The sequence below is a fragment of the Somniosus microcephalus genome, chromosome 28 (assembly GCF_052327205.1).
Source record: "Somniosus microcephalus isolate GS21.2 chromosome 28, FLI_Smic_1.0, whole genome shotgun sequence".
In the NCBI taxonomy this organism is placed as follows: Eukaryota; Metazoa; Chordata; class Chondrichthyes; order Squaliformes; family Somniosidae; genus Somniosus; species Somniosus microcephalus.
In genome coordinates, this window is record NC_141014.1 from 21,501,415 (window position 1) to 21,518,420 (window position 17,006).

General features: G+C 55.6%; 1 protein-coding gene, 7 non-coding genes and 8 pseudogenes across 8 annotated transcripts; all 16 read right to left on the reverse strand.

The window, feature by feature from the left end:
* Nucleotides 1–484: 484 nt before the first annotated feature.
* LOC147099193 (U2 spliceosomal RNA) lies at nucleotides 485–631 on the reverse strand (annotated as a pseudogene).
* Nucleotides 632–1,269: 638 nt separating this feature from the next.
* On the reverse strand, nucleotides 1,270–1,460 carry LOC147099194 (U2 spliceosomal RNA). Its single transcript, XR_015073951.1, has one exon. It is a non-coding gene; the product is annotated as a U2 spliceosomal RNA (small nuclear RNA).
* A 638-nt stretch (nucleotides 1,461–2,098) lies between these two features.
* Nucleotides 2,099–2,289, reverse strand: LOC147099195 (U2 spliceosomal RNA). Its single transcript, XR_015073953.1, has one exon. It is a non-coding gene; the product is annotated as a U2 spliceosomal RNA (small nuclear RNA).
* Nucleotides 2,290–2,927: 638 nt separating this feature from the next.
* Nucleotides 2,928–3,106, reverse strand: LOC147099196 (U2 spliceosomal RNA; annotated as a pseudogene).
* A 297-nt stretch (nucleotides 3,107–3,403) lies between these two features.
* LOC147099197 (U2 spliceosomal RNA) lies at nucleotides 3,404–3,642 on the reverse strand (annotated as a pseudogene).
* Nucleotides 3,643–4,280: 638 nt separating this feature from the next.
* On the reverse strand, nucleotides 4,281–4,481 carry LOC147099198 (U2 spliceosomal RNA; annotated as a pseudogene).
* A 453-nt stretch (nucleotides 4,482–4,934) lies between these two features.
* Nucleotides 4,935–6,263, reverse strand: LOC147099199 (uncharacterized). The gene has a single exon (XM_085969290.1). It carries the CDS (start codon nucleotides 6,261–6,263, stop codon nucleotides 4,935–4,937), a length of 1,329 nt encoding a protein of 442 aa, XP_085825416.1.
* Nucleotides 6,264–10,623: 4,360 nt separating this feature from the next.
* Nucleotides 10,624–10,692, reverse strand: LOC147099200 (U2 spliceosomal RNA; annotated as a pseudogene).
* Nucleotides 10,693–11,330: 638 nt separating this feature from the next.
* LOC147099201 (U2 spliceosomal RNA) lies at nucleotides 11,331–11,521 on the reverse strand. The gene has a single exon (XR_015073954.1). It is a non-coding gene; the product is annotated as a U2 spliceosomal RNA (small nuclear RNA).
* Nucleotides 11,522–12,159: 638 nt separating this feature from the next.
* LOC147099202 (U2 spliceosomal RNA) lies at nucleotides 12,160–12,350 on the reverse strand. The gene has a single exon (XR_015073955.1). It is a non-coding gene; the product is annotated as a U2 spliceosomal RNA (small nuclear RNA).
* A 638-nt stretch (nucleotides 12,351–12,988) lies between these two features.
* Nucleotides 12,989–13,179, reverse strand: LOC147099203 (U2 spliceosomal RNA). Its single transcript, XR_015073956.1, has one exon. It is a non-coding gene; the product is annotated as a U2 spliceosomal RNA (small nuclear RNA).
* Nucleotides 13,180–13,817: 638 nt separating this feature from the next.
* Nucleotides 13,818–14,016, reverse strand: LOC147099204 (U2 spliceosomal RNA). The gene has a single exon (XR_015074117.1). It is a non-coding gene; the product is annotated as a U2 spliceosomal RNA (small nuclear RNA).
* A 509-nt stretch (nucleotides 14,017–14,525) lies between these two features.
* On the reverse strand, nucleotides 14,526–14,633 carry LOC147099205 (U2 spliceosomal RNA; annotated as a pseudogene).
* Nucleotides 14,634–15,271: 638 nt separating this feature from the next.
* LOC147099206 (U2 spliceosomal RNA) lies at nucleotides 15,272–15,462 on the reverse strand. The gene has a single exon (XR_015074090.1). It is a non-coding gene; the product is annotated as a U2 spliceosomal RNA (small nuclear RNA).
* A 638-nt stretch (nucleotides 15,463–16,100) lies between these two features.
* On the reverse strand, nucleotides 16,101–16,279 carry LOC147099207 (U2 spliceosomal RNA; annotated as a pseudogene).
* Nucleotides 16,280–16,578: 299 nt separating this feature from the next.
* Nucleotides 16,579–16,749, reverse strand: LOC147099208 (U2 spliceosomal RNA; annotated as a pseudogene).
* Between the last annotated feature and the right edge of the window lie 257 nt (nucleotides 16,750–17,006).

The window sequence follows — 17,006 nt, forward strand, 5'->3', positions numbered from 1 at the left end:
GTTCCGGACTCCCTGTCTCGCTCCTCGGTTTGCTGCAATCTCGCTTGCAGGTCGCCCGTCACTCCAGGCTCTCGAGCTCGCTGTTCCATTGGCCGCCGTCGCGCCTGCCAATCGCTCTCTGCCCCGGGCTGCCAAGCTTGCTGCTTGCTTGGCCCTCGTCTCGCCTGCCAATCGCTCTCCGCCCTGGAGTCCCGGGCTCGCTTCCTCATTGGCCGACGTCATGCCTGCCAATCGCTCTCCGCCCCGGCCTCCCGAGCTCGCTCCTTCGTTGGCCGCCCTCTCGCCTGCCGATCGCTCTCCGCTGCAGGCTCTCGACCTCGCTGCATGGTCGGCCGCCACCTCGCGCTGCAGGTCGCTCTCCACTCCGGGCTCCCGCAATCGCTCCTCCTCCGGCGGCCTCGGTTTCTGCTCCCGATAGCTCCTTTCTCGGGTTTCCTCGCTCTCTGCTCCGTCAGTCTCCATCTATGCAGATCGCTCTGCTCTGATTGGATCAAGGCCGAAGCCAGCATGAAAATGCAGCCAAACCAGAAACACCAGTATCGCGACACAAGGTCAATTAGCATCAGAATCAAGCAGATACTGATAAGAACAGATACTACACTTGATCTTAGCCAAAAGGCCGAGAAGCGATAGCCTGTAAACTCCCGCCGACGCGCAAGTGTCCCTCGGCCTCTGTCTTCTCCGTCAATCTGGCCGCGGTCGGCCGAGCGCAGGTGCGACGGCGGGCCTGCAGCAAGAGAGCAATTTCGGCCAGGGCTTACTTACTTGCAAGCCAGACGAAAAGCCGTGCCCGTATGGCACCCCCTTCCCTTCGGCGGAGATGACGCCATGAAAGCATTTGCATTTTGCGAGCAATTAACCAACCGGGCGGCGCGCAGGAGCGCGCCGGCGGGGCTTGCGGTGTCCCCTCCCCCCTCCTTTTCCAACGGGGGCGGGCGCAGTGGCTCAGAAATCCAACAGGGTGCAGCACGGTCCAGGTCAGCTGCAGAGCGGGAAAGGTGGCGAGGCCCCGCCCTGAAATCCAGGGCACGTCCCCATATGCAAATAAGAAAGAAAAACACAATTTTGACATGCAAACGCAGAGCGAAAAACACCCCCGAAGGCGGCTGCTTAGCCTGCGGCGCGGCCGGCCAGCGAGCGGGTGAAAAGTAAGGCGGCGGCACGACAAGGGCGAGCCCGAGCGGCTCTACAAAGGAAAGACAGCACGGCTGAAAGTGGTGCGAAAACTTTTTCTGCTTTTGACTTTTGCGACTTCCCACCCCAAAGAGGGGAAGCTGCACCGCTCCCGGAAGCACTGCAATACCAGGTCGATGCGTGGAGTGGACGGAGCAAGCCCCTGTTCCATCTCCCTGTTCCAAAAATCAATTTAATATTTGGTCCCCAGATAGGGGACGTATCAGATATTAAACTGATAAGAACAGATACTACACTTGATCTTAGCCAAAAGGCCGAGAAGCGATAGCCTGTAAACTCCCGCCGACGCGCAAGTGTCCCTCGGCCTCTGTCTTCTCCGTCAATCTGGCCGCGGTCGGCCGAGCGCAGGTGCGACGGCGGGCCTGCAGCAAGAGAGCAATTTCGGCCAGGGCTTACTTACTTGCAAGCCAGACGAAAAGCCGTGCCCGTATGGCACCCCCTTCCCTTCGGCGGAGATGACGCCATGAAAGCATTTGCATTTTGCGAGCAATTAACCAACCGGGCGGCGCGCAGGAGCGCGCCGGCGGGGCTTGCGGTGTCCCCTCCCCCCTCCTTTTCCAACGGGGGCGGGCGCAGTGGCTCAGAAATCCAACAGGGTGCAGCACGGTCCAGGTCAGCTGCAGAGCGGGAAAGGTGGCGAGGCCCCGCCCTGAAATCCAGGGCACGTCCCCATATGCAAATAAGAAAGAAAAACACAATTTTGACATGCAAACGCAGAGCGAAAAACACCCCCGAAGGCGGCTGCTTAGCCTGCGGCGCGGCCGGCCAGCGAGCGGGTGAAAAGTAAGGCGGCGGCACGACAAGGGCGAGCCCGAGCGGCTCTACAAAGGAAAGACAGCACGGCTGAAAGTGGTGCGAAAACTTTTTCTGCTTTTGACTTTTGCGACTTCCCACCCCAAAGAGGGGAAGCTGCACCGCTCCCGGAAGCACTGCAATACCAGGTCGATGCGTGGAGTGGACGGAGCAAGCCCCTGTTCCATCTCCCTGTTCCAAAAATCAATTTAATATTTGGTCCCCAGATAGGGGACGTATCAGATATTAAACTGATAAGAACAGATACTACACTTGATCTTAGCCAAAAGGCCGAGAAGCGATAGCCTGTAAACTCCCGCCGACGCGCAAGTGTCCCTCGGCCTCTGTCTTCTCCGTCAATCTGGCCGCGGTCGGCCGAGCGCAGGTGCGACGGCGGGCCTGCAGCAAGAGAGCAATTTCGGCCAGGGCTTACTTACTTGCAAGCCAGACGAAAAGCCGTGCCCGTATGGCACCCCCTTCCCTTCGGCGGAGATGACGCCATGAAAGCATTTGCATTTTGCGAGCAATTAACCAACCGGGCGGCGCGCAGGAGCGCGCCGGCGGGGCTTGCGGTGTCCCCTCCCCCCTCCTTTTCCAACGGGGGCGGGCGCAGTGGCTCAGAAATCCAACAGGGTGCAGCACGGTCCAGGTCAGCTGCAGAGCGGGAAAGGTGGCGAGGCCCCGCCCTGAAATCCAGGGCACGTCCCCATATGCAAATAAGAAAGAAAAACACAATTTTGACATGCAAACGCAGAGCGAAAAACACCCCCGAAGGCGGCTGCTTAGCCTGCGGCGCGGCCGGCCAGCGAGCGGGTGAAAAGTAAGGCGGCGGCACGACAAGGGCGAGCCCGAGCGGCTCTACAAAGGAAAGACAGCACGGCTGAAAGTGGTGCGAAAACTTTTTCTGCTTTTGACTTTTGCGACTTCCCACCCCAAAGAGGGGAAGCTGCACCGCTCCCGGAAGCACTGCAATACCAGGTCGATGCGTGGAGTGGACGGAGCAAGCCCCTGTTCCATCTCCCTGTTCCAAAAATCAATTTAATATTTGGTCCCCAGATAGGGGACGTATCAGATATTAAACTGATAAGAACAGATTTTTTTTTTTTTTATTTCAATATATATGCTTTATTCATAAAAATCTTTGTTCATGTACATGACAATGCAGTCCACATCTGGTACAGTGCAAATTAACTTCAGCACATGGCACTCAATTTACAAATTACATTACATTTATCATTACATATATCAAAGCATGTTTCAATATATAACAATATACACTCCACAAATCATATTACAGATGAAAGCAGTACATGGTACTCTCTTTACACAAACAGGTACATTTTCATTACATGTTTTATCAATCATACAGCCCAAGGGGGGCCGAGATGCATTCCAACATTTCTCAAAATACATTACATTACAATCCACCAACCGTATTATATATGGCTTAATAATGCACATGAATGCAGTACAGTACTCTATTTACATTCACAGATTACAAGTGCTTTACAATTAACACACTTGTACATCATGCGGCCCGAGGGGGGCGGTTTCCCCTGGTTCCAGCCCCTCAGTGTACACTGGCGGGAGGGCCTTAAACTGTGGCCTTAAGAACAGATACTACACTTGATCTTAGCCAAAAGGCCGAGAAGCGATAGCCTGTAAACTCCCGCCGACGCGCAAGTGTCCCTCGGCCTCTGTCTTCTCCGTCAATCTGGCCGCGGTCGGCCGAGCGCAGGTGCGACGGCGGGCCTGCAGCAAGAGAGCAATTTCGGCCAGGGCTTACTTACTTGCAAGCCAGACGAAAAGCCGTGCCCGTATGGCACCCCCTTCCCTTCGGCGGAGATGACGCCATGAAAGCATTTGCATTTTGCGAGCAATTAACCAACCGGGCGGCGCGCAGGAGCGCGCCGGCGGGGCTTGCGGTGTCCCCTCCCCCCTCCTTTTCCAACGGGGGCGGGCGCAGTGGCTCAGAAATCCAACAGGGTGCAGCACGGTCCAGGTCAGCTGCAGAGCGGGAAAGGTGGCGAGGCCCCGCCCTGAAATCCAGGGCACGTCCCCATATGCAAATAAGAAAGAAAAACACAATTTTGACATGCAAACGCAGAGCGAAAAACACCCCCGAAGGCGGCTGCTTAGCCTGCGGCGCGGCCGGCCAGCGAGCGGGTGAAAAGTAAGGCGGCGGCACGACAAGGGCGAGCCCGAGCGGCTCTACAAAGGAAAGACAGCACGGCTGAAAGTGGTGCGAAAACTTTTTCTGCTTTTGACTTTTGCGACTTCCCACCCCAAAGAGGGGAAGCTGCACCGCTCCCGGAAGCACTGCAATACCAGGTCGATGCGTGGAGTGGACGGAGCAAGCCCCTGTTCCATCTCCCTGTTCCAAAAATCAATTTAATATTTGGTCCCCAGATAGGGGACGTATCAGATATTAAACTGATAAGAACAGATTTTTTTTTTTTTTTTTCAATATATATGCTTTATTCATAAAAATCTTTGTTCATGTACATGACAATGCAGTCCACATCTGGTACAGTGCAAATTAACTTCAGCACATGGCACTCAATTTACAAATTACATTACATTTTTCATTACATATATCAAAGCATGTTTCAATATATAACAATATACACTCCACAAATCATATTACAGATGAAAGCAGTACATGGTACTCTCTTTACACAAACAGGTACATTTTCATTACATGTTTTATCAGTCATACAGCCCAAGGGGGGCCGAGATGCATTCCAACATTTCTCAAAATACATTACATTACAATCCACCAACCGTATTATATATGGCTTAATAATACACATGAACGCAGTACATGGTACTCTATTTACATTCACAGATTACAAGTGCTTTACAATTAACACACTTGTACGTCATGCGGCCCGAGGGGGGGGTTTTCCACTGGTTTCAGCCCCTCAGTGTACACTGGCGGGAGGGCCTTAAACTGTGGCCCTTCCCCATCGTGCCTTGGCGGCGGCGGCACCAACCTTTAGTGCGTCCCTCAGCACGTACTCCCGGACCTTGGAATGTGCCAATCTGCAACACTCGGTCGTGGACATCTCCTTGCTCTGGAAGACCAGCAAGTTTCGGGCAGACCAAAGGGCGTCTTTCACCGAGTTGATGATCTTCCAGCAGCAGTTGATGTTTGTCTCGGTGTGCGTCCCTGGGAACAGTCCATAGAGCACAGAGTCCTGTGTTACCGAGCTGCTCGGGATGAACCTCGACAAAGACCACTGCATCTCTTTCCAGACCTTCTGTGCAAAGGCACATTCCAGAAGGAGATGGATGACGGTCTCGTCCCAAGCGCAGCCTCCTCGCGGACAGCGTGCGGTGGAGCAGAGACGTCGGGAGTGCATGAAGGATCTGACGGGGAGGGCCCTTCTCACCACCAGCCAAGCTACGTCTTGGTGCTTGTTTGTGAGTTCTGGCGATGAGGCATTCTGCCAAATGACTTCGACAGTCTGCTCAGGGAACCATCCGAGAGGATCTACCATCTCCTTTTCCCGTAGGGTCTCGAGGACGTTTCGTGCTGACCACTGCTTGACAGCTTTGTGGTCAAAGGTGTTTGCCGTGAAAAACTTTTCCACGAAGGACAGGTGGTCTGGCACGGTCCAACTGGATGGAGCGTTCCGCGGCAGCGTCGCCAGACCCATCCTTCGCAACACCGGGGTCAGGTAGAACCTCAGCACGTAGTGACACTTGGTGTTTGCGTACTGAGGGTCCGTGCACAGTTTGATGCAGCCGCACACAAAGGTGGCCATCAGGATGAGGGCGACGTTTGGTACGTTCTTTCCCCCTTTCTCTGGAGATTTGTACATCGTGTCCCTCCGGACACGGTCCATTTTCGATCTCCAGATAAAGTGGAAGACGGCTCGGGTGACTGCGGCGGCGCAGGGTCGGGGTATGGGCCACACCTGCGCCACGTACAGCAGCACCGACAGCACTTCGCACCTGATGACCAGGTTCTTGCCCACGATCGACAGGGAGCGCTGCTCCCACATTCCCAGTTTCTGGCGTGCCTTGGAGATACGCTCCTCCCAGTTTTTTGTGCATGCCCCAGCCGCTCCGAACCATATTCCCAGCACCTTCAGGTAATCTGACCTGACGGTGAAGGGGACAAAGGATCGGTCGGCCCAGTTCCCAAAGAACATGGCCTCGCTTTTGCTGCGATTTACTTTCGCTCCCGAGGCCAGTTCAAATTGGTCGCAGATGCTCAGCAGTCTGCGGACCGATAGCGGATCCGAGCAAAAGACGGCGACGTCATCCATGTACAGGGAGGTCTTAACCTGAGTGCCTCCGCTGCCTGGGATCGTCACCCCTCCAATGCTCGAATCCCTTCTGATGGATTGGGCAAAGGGTTCGATACAACACACGAACAAGACGGAGGAGAGAGGACAGCCCTGCCTGACTCCAGATTTGACCGGGAAGCTTTCTGATTCCCACCCGTTGATTAGGACTGCGCTACTGATGTCTGTGTAGAGCAGTTGGATCCAATTGCAGATTCCCTCCCCAAACCCCATTTTGGAGAGCACGTCCATCATGTACGTGTGCGATATTCTGTCGAAAGCCTTCTCCTGGTCCAAGCTGATTAAGCAGGTGTGCACCCCCCTGTCCCGCACGTAGGCGATCGTATCCCTGAGTAGCGCGAGGCTATCAGAGATCTTCCTGCCGGGTACGGCACAGGTCTGATCCGGGTGGATCACCAGCTCCAGAGCAGACTTGACCCTGTTGTCGATGACCTTGGACAGAATCTTGTAGTCCACATTAAGCAGCGAAATGGGCCGCCAGTTTCTGATTTCTTCCCTCTCCCCTTTCTGCTTGTAGATGAGGGTGATGATGCCTTTCCTCATCGATTCTGACATGCTGCCAGCCAGAAGCATACCCCCGTACACTTCCAGCAGGTCTGGGCCCATCCAGTCCCACAGAGCCGAATACAACTCGACCGGTAGGCCGTCGCTTCCGGGAGTTTTACTCGTCTCGAAGGACTGGACGGCCTTTGTCAGCTCGTCCAGAGTTAGCGGGTGATCCAGACTCTCCCGCTTGCTGTCGTCTAGCACCTCCGAGATAGACGACAGGAAAGACTGGGAGGCCGCGCTGTCTGTGGGCTTCGCGTCGTACAGCCCGGCATAAAAGGATTTGCTGATCCTTCGCATGTCAGGCTGCGAGGACGTCACAGAGCCGTCTTCCTCCTTCAGGCTGTGGATCACAGAGCTCCCTCTGTGTACCTTTTGGAAGAAGAAACGCGAGCACGTCTCGTCCTGCTCCACGGAGCGGACTCTGGAGCGGAAGATGATCTTGGAGGACTCTGAGGCATAGAGCGAGGCTTGCTGGCCCTTCACCTCTTGGAGTTCCTCCCCGACATTGACTCCCATCGACTGCAGCAGGAGCAGATTCTGCATGCTTTTCTGGAGTCGGGACATTTCCCTCTGTCCCTCGCTCGCCTTCTGAACACCTTTGAGGATGAAGAACCTCTTGATGTTCGTCTTGATCGTTTCCCACCAGTGCGCCGGGGAATCAAAGAGGGGTTTCACGGTTCTCCAACCTTTGTAATCCCTTTTGAGTTCCTCCATGTTTTCTGGGGTCAACAGTTTCACGTTCAGCTTCCATATCCCTCTGCCTACTTTCTGGTCTTCCTGTGGGTGACAGTCGGCTAGTAAGAGGCAGTGGTCAGAGAAGAACACCGGCTTGACGTCGGTGGATCTGACCGAGAGAGCTTGGGACACAAACAGGAAGTCTATCCTGGAACGGACAGACCCGTCTGGCCTGGACCAGGTGTATCTGCGCGGCGCTCCATCTGCAGGGTTGCTGAAGATGTCGTGCAGCTTGGCGTCTTTTACCGCTTCCATCAGGAGTCTGGACGTGGCGTCCAGTTTGCTGTCGGCTCTGCCGGATCGCCCAGCCGCATCGATGATGCAGTTGAAGTCACCGCCCAGAATAACCGGCCTGGACGTCGCCAGCAGCAGCGGTAGCTGCTGGAAGACGGCCAGCCGCTCGTTCTTGAGAGCCGGGGCGTACACATTGATCAGCCTGAGCGGGGCGTTCTTGTACAGTACGTCTGCTGCGAGGAGGCGGCCACCCACCACCTCCTTAACTTCGGTGATGGTGAAGTCACCTCCCCGCAGCAGAATACCCAGGCCGGAGGCACGGCAATCGTTGCCTCCTGACCAGATCGATTGGCCGTGGGGCCACCATCGCGACCACTGCCTGTAGTTGCTGAAGTGCGGTAGGCCGCACTCCTGCAGGAACAGTAGGTCGGCCTTGACCTTGGCAAGGTACCCCAAGGTGGAAACACATCGCGTCGTGCTTTTGATGCTACGCACGTTTATGCTTGCAATTTTTAAAGCCATTTTAAATTTTAAATAGAGTTCAAGTCCCATTTTAATAAGCAGTCCTTTATGCTGTTTCCATCCCTTGGGGCTGGACCTGCATACACACAGTGTCAGAGAAAAACTGTACTTGCCCTGGGCTGAGGAACTCGCCCTGGTCTCTTGAGGGGTTGCTGTACCGGCAGGGGGATGACGGCGGTGAGAAGAAGTCTTCTTCCTCATTCGTGGATGGTTCTTCCCTCAGCCTGTCGCCTGTGGTGTCGTGGCTCCCGGTTTCCCGGAGCAGGTGTGCATCGGTCGCTTCATTGCTCCCGGTTTCCCGGAGCTGGGGTATGGTGGACGCTCCGCTGCTCCCGGTTGTCTGGAGCTGGGGAGCGTCGGGCACTTGGCCGCCCCCGGCGGTCTGGAGCTGGGGGACGTCGGGCACTTGGCCACTCCCGGCAGTCTGTAGCTGGGGAGCGTCGGGCTCTTGGCCGCTCCCGGCGGTCTGGAGCTGGGGAGCGTCGGGCACTTGGCCGCTCCCGGCGGTCTGGAGCTGGGGAGCGTCGGGAACTTGGCCGCTCCCGGCGGTCTGGAGCTGGGGAGCGTCGGGCACTTGGCCACTCCCGGCGGTCTGGAGCTGGGGAGCGTCGGGAACTTGGCCGCTCCCGGCGGTCTGGAGCTGGGCTGCGTTGTGCCCTTCGTTGCTACCGGTGTTCTGGGGCACGGTGATCACTCCTGTTTGTTTCTTTTCGCTCAGCCACTTTTTTTGTTGTTGGTGACTGTTCTTTTCTTGCCCTTCCTCATCAGATGAGCAGCTGCTGGTGTTGCCCGTTTGGGGCGGGTGCCGCCTTTTTTCCACAGGCCTGGACGTTGGCGGCCTCTCTCTTTGGGGGAGGCTTTTTTTCTTGTTCTTTCGTTTGACCTCCTGCCATTCTCCCAGTTGTTGTTCTCCAGCTGCCTCCTCTTCCATGGTCTCTGGCTGTTGGGGAGGAGGCTGAGTGCTGGTTGCCTGGGTTTGGTCGTTTCCAGTGAGGGCCTCTGCGGTGGGAGCGGTGCTGGTCTCCTTTGAGGCGGCCTTTTTGACAGGTCCTTTAATTGCCTGCGCATAGCTGCTGCTGCGCCTTGGGCAGGCCTTGTAGAGATGGCCTGTCTCCCCGCACAAGTTGCAGCACTTGCTCTCCTTGCAATCCTTCGTCTGGTGGCCTTCCTGCTTGCAGTTGCGACAGATGGTGACAGTGCAGGTCGCCGCCACGTGCCCGGATCTCCCGCAGGTTCGACACACCCTGGGTTGTCCCGCGTACACCATGTAGCCCCGGCTTCCACCGATGGCGAAGCTGGAGGGGAGGTGCTGGATGGCTCCTTTGGCATCCACTTTCAGGGTTACTTTGATCTGGCGTTTGCTGGTCCAGATCCCAAACAGGTCATTTACGTCAACGCTGTTCCCGACACTGTCGACGTATCTGCCGAGGAACGTCAGCACATCGACCACAGGGATGTGCGGGTTGTACATGTGTACAGTGACCACCCGGTTTCTTTGTGTTGGGAGAGTGAATAGAGGCTCGGCAGTCATAACTGAAAGCAGCGTTTCACTCCCCTTTTCCTTAACTGTCTGCAGAAATTTCAGGCATGCCGCGACGTTCCTGAACGTCACATCAAAATGTCCACTGCTGGGGAAATCCTGCAGAGCGAAGATATCCGCAACTTGGAATCCGCAGCATCCGGTCAAGATCCTCTTCACAAAAAGGGAGCGGTCGATGGGCGATTGTCCCTCCACCTTCTTCACTGTGACTCGGACAGTGTTCCGGACTCCCTGTCTCGCTCCTCGGTTTGCTGCAATCTCGCTTGCAGGTCGCCCGTCACTCCAGGCTCTCGAGCTCGCTGTTCCATTGGCCGCCGTCGCGCCTGCCAATCGCTCTCTGCCCCGGGCTGCCAAGCTTGCTGCTTGCTTGGCCCTCGTCTCGCCTGCCAATCGCTCTCCGCCCTGGAGTTCCGGGCTCTCTTCCTCATTGGCCGACGTCATGCCTGCCAATCGTTCTCCGCCCCGGCCTCCCGAGCTCGCTCCTTCGTTGGCCGCCCTCTCGCCTGCCGATCGCTCTCCGCTGCAGGCTCTCGACCTCGCTGCATGGTCGCTCTCCACTCCGGGCTCCCGCAATCGCTCCTCCTCCGGCGGCCTCGGTTTCTGCTCCCGATAGCTCCTTTCTCGGGTTTCCTCGCTCACTGCTCCCACAGTCGCCATCTATGCAGATCGCTCTGCTCTGATTGGATCAAGGCCGAAGCCAGCATGAAAATGCAGCCAAACCAGAAACACCAGTATCGCGACACAAGGTCAATCAGCATCAGAATCAAGCAGATACTACACTTGATCTTAGCCAAAAGGCCGAGAAGCGATAGCCTGTAAACTCCCGCCGACGCGCAAGTGTCCCTCGGCCTCTGTCTTCTCCGTCAATCTGGCCGCGGTCGGCCGAGCGCAGGTGCGACGGCGGGCCTGCAGCAAGAGAGCAATTTCGGCCAGGGCTTACTTACTTGCAAGCCAGACGAAAAGCCGTGCCCGTATGGCACCCCCTTCCCTTCGGCGGAGATGACGCCATGAAAGCATTTGCATTTTGCGAGCAATTAACCAACCGGGCGGCGCGCAGGAGCGCGCCGGCGGGGCTTGCGGTGTCCCCTCCCCCCTCCTTTTCCAACGGGGGCGGGCGCAGTGGCTCAGAAATCCAACAGGGTGCAGCACGGTCCAGGTCAGCTGCAGAGCGGGAAAGGTGGCGAGGCCCCGCCCTGAAATCCAGGGCACGTCCCCATATGCAAATAAGAAAGAAAAACACAATTTTGACATGCAAACGCAGAGCGAAAAACACCCCCGAAGGCGGCTGCTTAGCCTGCGGCGCGGCCGGCCAGCGAGCGGGTGAAAAGTAAGGCGGCGGCACGACAAGGGCGAGCCCGAGCGGCTCTACAAAGGAAAGACAGCACGGCTGAAAGTGGTGCGAAAACTTTTTCTGCTTTTGACTTTTGCGACTTCCCACCCCAAAGAGGGGAAGCTGCACCGCTCCCGGAAGCACTGCAATACCAGGTCGATGCGTGGAGTGGACGGAGCAAGCCCCTGTTCCATCTCCCTGTTCCAAAAATCAATTTAATATTTGGTCCCCAGATAGGGGACGTATCAGATATTAAACTGATAAGAACAGATACTACACTTGATCTTAGCCAAAAGGCCGAGAAGCGATAGCCTGTAAACTCCCGCCGACGCGCAAGTGTCCCTCGGCCTCTGTCTTCTCCGTCAATCTGGCCGCGGTCGGCCGAGCGCAGGTGCGACGGCGGGCCTGCAGCAAGAGAGCAATTTCGGCCAGGGCTTACTTACTTGCAAGCCAGACGAAAAGCCGTGCCCGTATGGCACCCCCTTCCCTTCGGCGGAGATGACGCCATGAAAGCATTTGCATTTTGCGAGCAATTAACCAACCGGGCGGCGCGCAGGAGCGCGCCGGCGGGGCTTGCGGTGTCCCCTCCCCCCTCCTTTTCCAACGGGGGCGGGCGCAGTGGCTCAGAAATCCAACAGGGTGCAGCACGGTCCAGGTCAGCTGCAGAGCGGGAAAGGTGGCGAGGCCCCGCCCTGAAATCCAGGGCACGTCCCCATATGCAAATAAGAAAGAAAAACACAATTTTGACATGCAAACGCAGAGCGAAAAACACCCCCGAAGGCGGCTGCTTAGCCTGCGGCGCGGCCGGCCAGCGAGCGGGTGAAAAGTAAGGCGGCGGCACGACAAGGGCGAGCCCGAGCGGCTCTACAAAGGAAAGACAGCACGGCTGAAAGTGGTGCGAAAACTTTTTCTGCTTTTGACTTTTGCGACTTCCCACCCCAAAGAGGGGAAGCTGCACCGCTCCCGGAAGCACTGCAATACCAGGTCGATGCGTGGAGTGGACGGAGCAAGCCCCTGTTCCATCTCCCTGTTCCAAAAATCAATTTAATATTTGGTCCCCAGATAGGGGACGTATCAGATATTAAACTGATAAGAACAGATACTACACTTGATCTTAGCCAAAAGGCCGAGAAGCGATAGCCTGTAAACTCCCGCCGACGCGCAAGTGTCCCTCGGCCTCTGTCTTCTCCGTCAATCTGGCCGCGGTCGGCCGAGCGCAGGTGCGACGGCGGGCCTGCAGCAAGAGAGCAATTTCGGCCAGGGCTTACTTACTTGCAAGCCAGACGAAAAGCCGTGCCCGTATGGCACCCCCTTCCCTTCGGCGGAGATGACGCCATGAAAGCATTTGCATTTTGCGAGCAATTAACCAACCGGGCGGCGCGCAGGAGCGCGCCGGCGGGGCTTGCGGTGTCCCCTCCCCCCTCCTTTTCCAACGGGGGCGGGCGCAGTGGCTCAGAAATCCAACAGGGTGCAGCACGGTCCAGGTCAGCTGCAGAGCGGGAAAGGTGGCGAGGCCCCGCCCTGAAATCCAGGGCACGTCCCCATATGCAAATAAGAAAGAAAAACACAATTTTGACATGCAAACGCAGAGCGAAAAACACCCCCGAAGGCGGCTGCTTAGCCTGCGGCGCGGCCGGCCAGCGAGCGGGTGAAAAGTAAGGCGGCGGCACGACAAGGGCGAGCCCGAGCGGCTCTACAAAGGAAAGACAGCACGGCTGAAAGTGGTGCGAAAACTTTTTCTGCTTTTGACTTTTGCGACTTCCCACCCCAAAGAGGGGAAGCTGCACCGCTCCCGGAAGCACTGCAATACCAGGTCGATGCGTGGAGTGGACGGAGCAAGCCCCTGTTCCATCTCCCTGTTCCAAAAATCAATTTAATATTTGGTCCCCAGATAGGGGACGTATCAGATATTAAACTGATAAGAACAGATACTACACTTGATCTTAGCCAAAAGGCCGAGAAGCGATAGCCTGTAAACTCCCGCCGACGCGCAAGTGTCCCTCGGCCTCTGTCTTCTCCGTCAATCTGGCCGCGGTCGGCCGAGCGCAGGTGCGACGGCGGGCCTGCAGCAAGAGAGCAATTTCGGCCAGGGCTTACTTACTTGCAAGCCAGACGAAAAGCCGTGCCCGTATGGCACCCCCTTCCCTTCGGCGGAGATGACGCCATGAAAGCATTTGCATTTTGCGAGCAATTAACCAACCGGGCGGCGCGCAGGAGCGCGCCGGCGGGGCTTGCGGTGTCCCCTCCCCCCTCCTTTTCCAACGGGGGCGGGCGCAGTGGCTCAGAAATCCAACAGGGTGCAGCACGGTCCAGGTCAGCTGCAGAGCGGGAAAGGTGGCGAGGCCCCGCCCTGAAATCCAGGGCACGTCCCCATATGCAAATAAGAAAGAAAAACACAATTTTGACATGCAAACGCAGAGCGAAAAACACCCCCGAAGGCGGCTGCTTAGCCTGCGGCGCGGCCGGCCAGCGAGCGGGTGAAAAGTAAGGCGGCGGCACGACAAGGGCGAGCCCGAGCGGCTCTACAAAGGAAAGACAGCACGGCTGAAAGTGGTGCGAAAACTTTTTCTGCTTTTGACTTTTGCGACTTCCCACCCCAAAGAGGGGAAGCTGCACCGCTCCCGGAAGCACTGCAATACCAGGTCGATGCGTGGAGTGGACGGAGCAAGCCCCTGTTCCATCTCCCTGTTCCAAAAATCAATTTAATATTTGGTCCCCAGATAGGGGACGTATCAGATATTAAACTGATAAGAACAGATTTTTTTTTTTTTTTTTTTTTTTTTATCTGGTACAGTGCAAATTAACTTCAGCACATGGCACTCAATTTACAAATTACATTACATTTATCATTACATATATCAAAGCATGTTTCAATATATAACAACATACACTCCACAAATCATATTACAGATGAAAGCAGTACATGGTACTCTCTTTACACAAACAGGTACATTTTCATTACATGTTTTATCAGTCATACAGCCCAAGGGGGGCCGAGATGCATTCCAACATTTCTCAAAATACATTACATTACAATCCACCAACCGTATTATATATGGCTTAATAATACACATGAATGCTGTACATGGTACTCTATTTACATTCACAGATTACAAGTGCTTTACAATTAACACACTTGTACGTCATGCGGCCCGAGGGGGGGGTTTTCCACTGGTTTCAGCCCCTCAGTCTACACTGGCGGGAGGGCCTTAAACTGTGGCCCTTCCCCATCGTGCCTTGGCGGCGGCGGCACCAACCTTTAGTGCGTCCCTCAGCACGTACTCCCGGACCTTGGAATGTGCCAATCTGCAACACTCGGTCGTGGACATCTCCTTGCTCTGGAAGATCAGCAAGTTTCGGGCAGACCAACTGATAAGAACAGATACTACACTTGATCTTAGCCAAAAGGCCGAGAAGCGATAGCCTGTAAACTCCCGCCGACGCGCAAGTGTCCCTCGGCCTCTGTCTTCTCCGTCAATCTGGCCGCGGTCGGCCGAGCGCAGGTGCGACGGCGGGCCTGCAGCAAGAGAGCAATTTCGGCCAGGGCTTACTTACTTGCAAGCCAGACGAAAAGCCGTGCCCGTATGGCACCCCCTTCCCTTCGGCGGAGATGACGCCATGAAAGCATTTGCATTTTGCGAGCAATTAACCAACCGGGCGGCGCGCAGGAGCGCGCCGGCGGGGCTTGCGGTGTCCCCTCCCCCCTCCTTTTCCAACGGGGGCGGGCGCAGTGGCTCAGAAATCCAACAGGGTGCAGCACGGTCCAGGTCAGCTGCAGAGCGGGAAAGGTGGCGAGGCCCCGCCCTGAAATCCAGGGCACGTCCCCATATGCAAATAAGAAAGAAAAACACAATTTTGACATGCAAACGCAGAGCGAAAAACACCCCCGAAGGCGGCTGCTTAGCCTGCGGCGCGGCCGGCCAGCGAGCGGGTGAAAAGTAAGGCGGCGGCACGACAAGGGCGAGCCCGAGCGGCTCTACAAAGGAAAGACAGCACGGCTGAAAGTGGTGCGAAAACTTTTTCTGCTTTTGACTTTTGCGACTTCCCACCCCAAAGAGGGGAAGCTGCACCGCTCCCGGAAGCACTGCAATACCAGGTCGATGCGTGGAGTGGACGGAGCAAGCCCCTGTTCCATCTCCCTGTTCCAAAAATCAATTTAATATTTGGTCCCCAGATAGGGGACGTATCAGATATTAAACTGATAAGAACAGATACTACACTTGATTTTAGCCAAAAGGCCGAGAAGCGATAGCCTGTAAACTCCCGCCGACGCGCAAGTGTCCCTCGGCCTCTGTCTTCTCCGTCAATCTGGCCGCGGTCGGCCGAGCGCAGGTGCGACGGCGGGCCTGCAGCAAGAGAGCAATTTCGGCCAGGGCTTACTTACTTGCAAGCCAGACGAAAAGCCGTGCCCGTATGGCACCCCCTTCCCTTCGGCGGAGATGACGCCATGAAAGCATTTGCATTTTGCGAGCAATTAACCAACCGGGCGGCGCGCAGGAGCGCGCCGGCGGGGCTTGCGGTGTCCCCTCCCCCCTCCTTTTCCAACGGGGGCGGGCGCAGTGGCTCAGAAATCCAACAGGGTGCAGCACGGTCCAGGTCAGCTGCAGAGCGGGAAAGGTGGCGAGGCCCCGCCCTGAAATCCAGGGCACGTCCCCATATGCAAATAAGAAAGAAAAACACAATTTTGACATGCAAACGCAGAGCGAAAAACACCCCCGAAGGCGGCTGCTTAGCCTGCGGCGCGGCCGGCCAGCGAGCGGGTGAAAAGTAAGGCGGCGGCACGACAAGGGCGAGCCCGAGCGGCTCTACAAAGGAAAGACAGCACGGCTGAAAGTGGTGCGAAAACTTTTTCTGCTTTTGACTTTTGCGACTTCCCACCCCAAAGAGGGGAAGCTGCACCGCTCCCGGAAGCACTGCAATACCAGGTCGATGCGTGGAGTGGACGGAGCAAGCCCCTGTTCCATCTCCCTGTTCCAAAAATCAATTTAATATTTGGTCCCCAGATAGGGGACGTATCAGATATTAAACTGATAAGAACAGATTTTTTTTTTTCAATATATATGCTTTATTCATAAAAATCTTTGTTCATGTACATGACAATGCAGTCCACATCTGGTACAGTGCAAATTAACTTCAGCACATGGCACTCAATTTACAAATTACATTACATTTATCATTACATATATCAAAGCATGTTTCAATATATAACAACATACACTCCACAAATCATATTACAGATGAAAGCAGTACATGGTACTCTCTTTACACAAACAGGTACATTTTCATTACATGTTTTATCAGTCATACAGCCCAAGGGGGGCCGAGATGCATTCCAACATTTCTCAAAATACATTACATTACAATCCACCAACCGTATTATATATGGCTTAATAATACACATGAATGCAGTACATGGTACTCTATTTACATTCACAGATTACAAGTGCTTTACAATTAACACACTTGTACGTCATGCGGCCCGAAACTGATAAGAACAGATACTACACTTGATCTTAGCCAAAAGGCCGAGAAGCGATAGCCTGTAAACTCCCGCCGACGCGCAAGTGTCCCTCGGCCTCTGTCTTCTCCGTCAATCTGGCCGCGGTCGGCCGAGCGCAGGTGCGACGGCGGGCCTGCAGCAAGAGAGCAATTTCGGCCAGGGCTTACTTACTTGCAAGCCAGACGAAAAGCCGTGCCCGTATGGCACCCCCTTCCCTTCGGCGGAGATGACGCCATGAAAGCATTTGCATTTTGCGAGCAATTAACCAACCGGGCGGCGCGCAGGAGCGCGCCG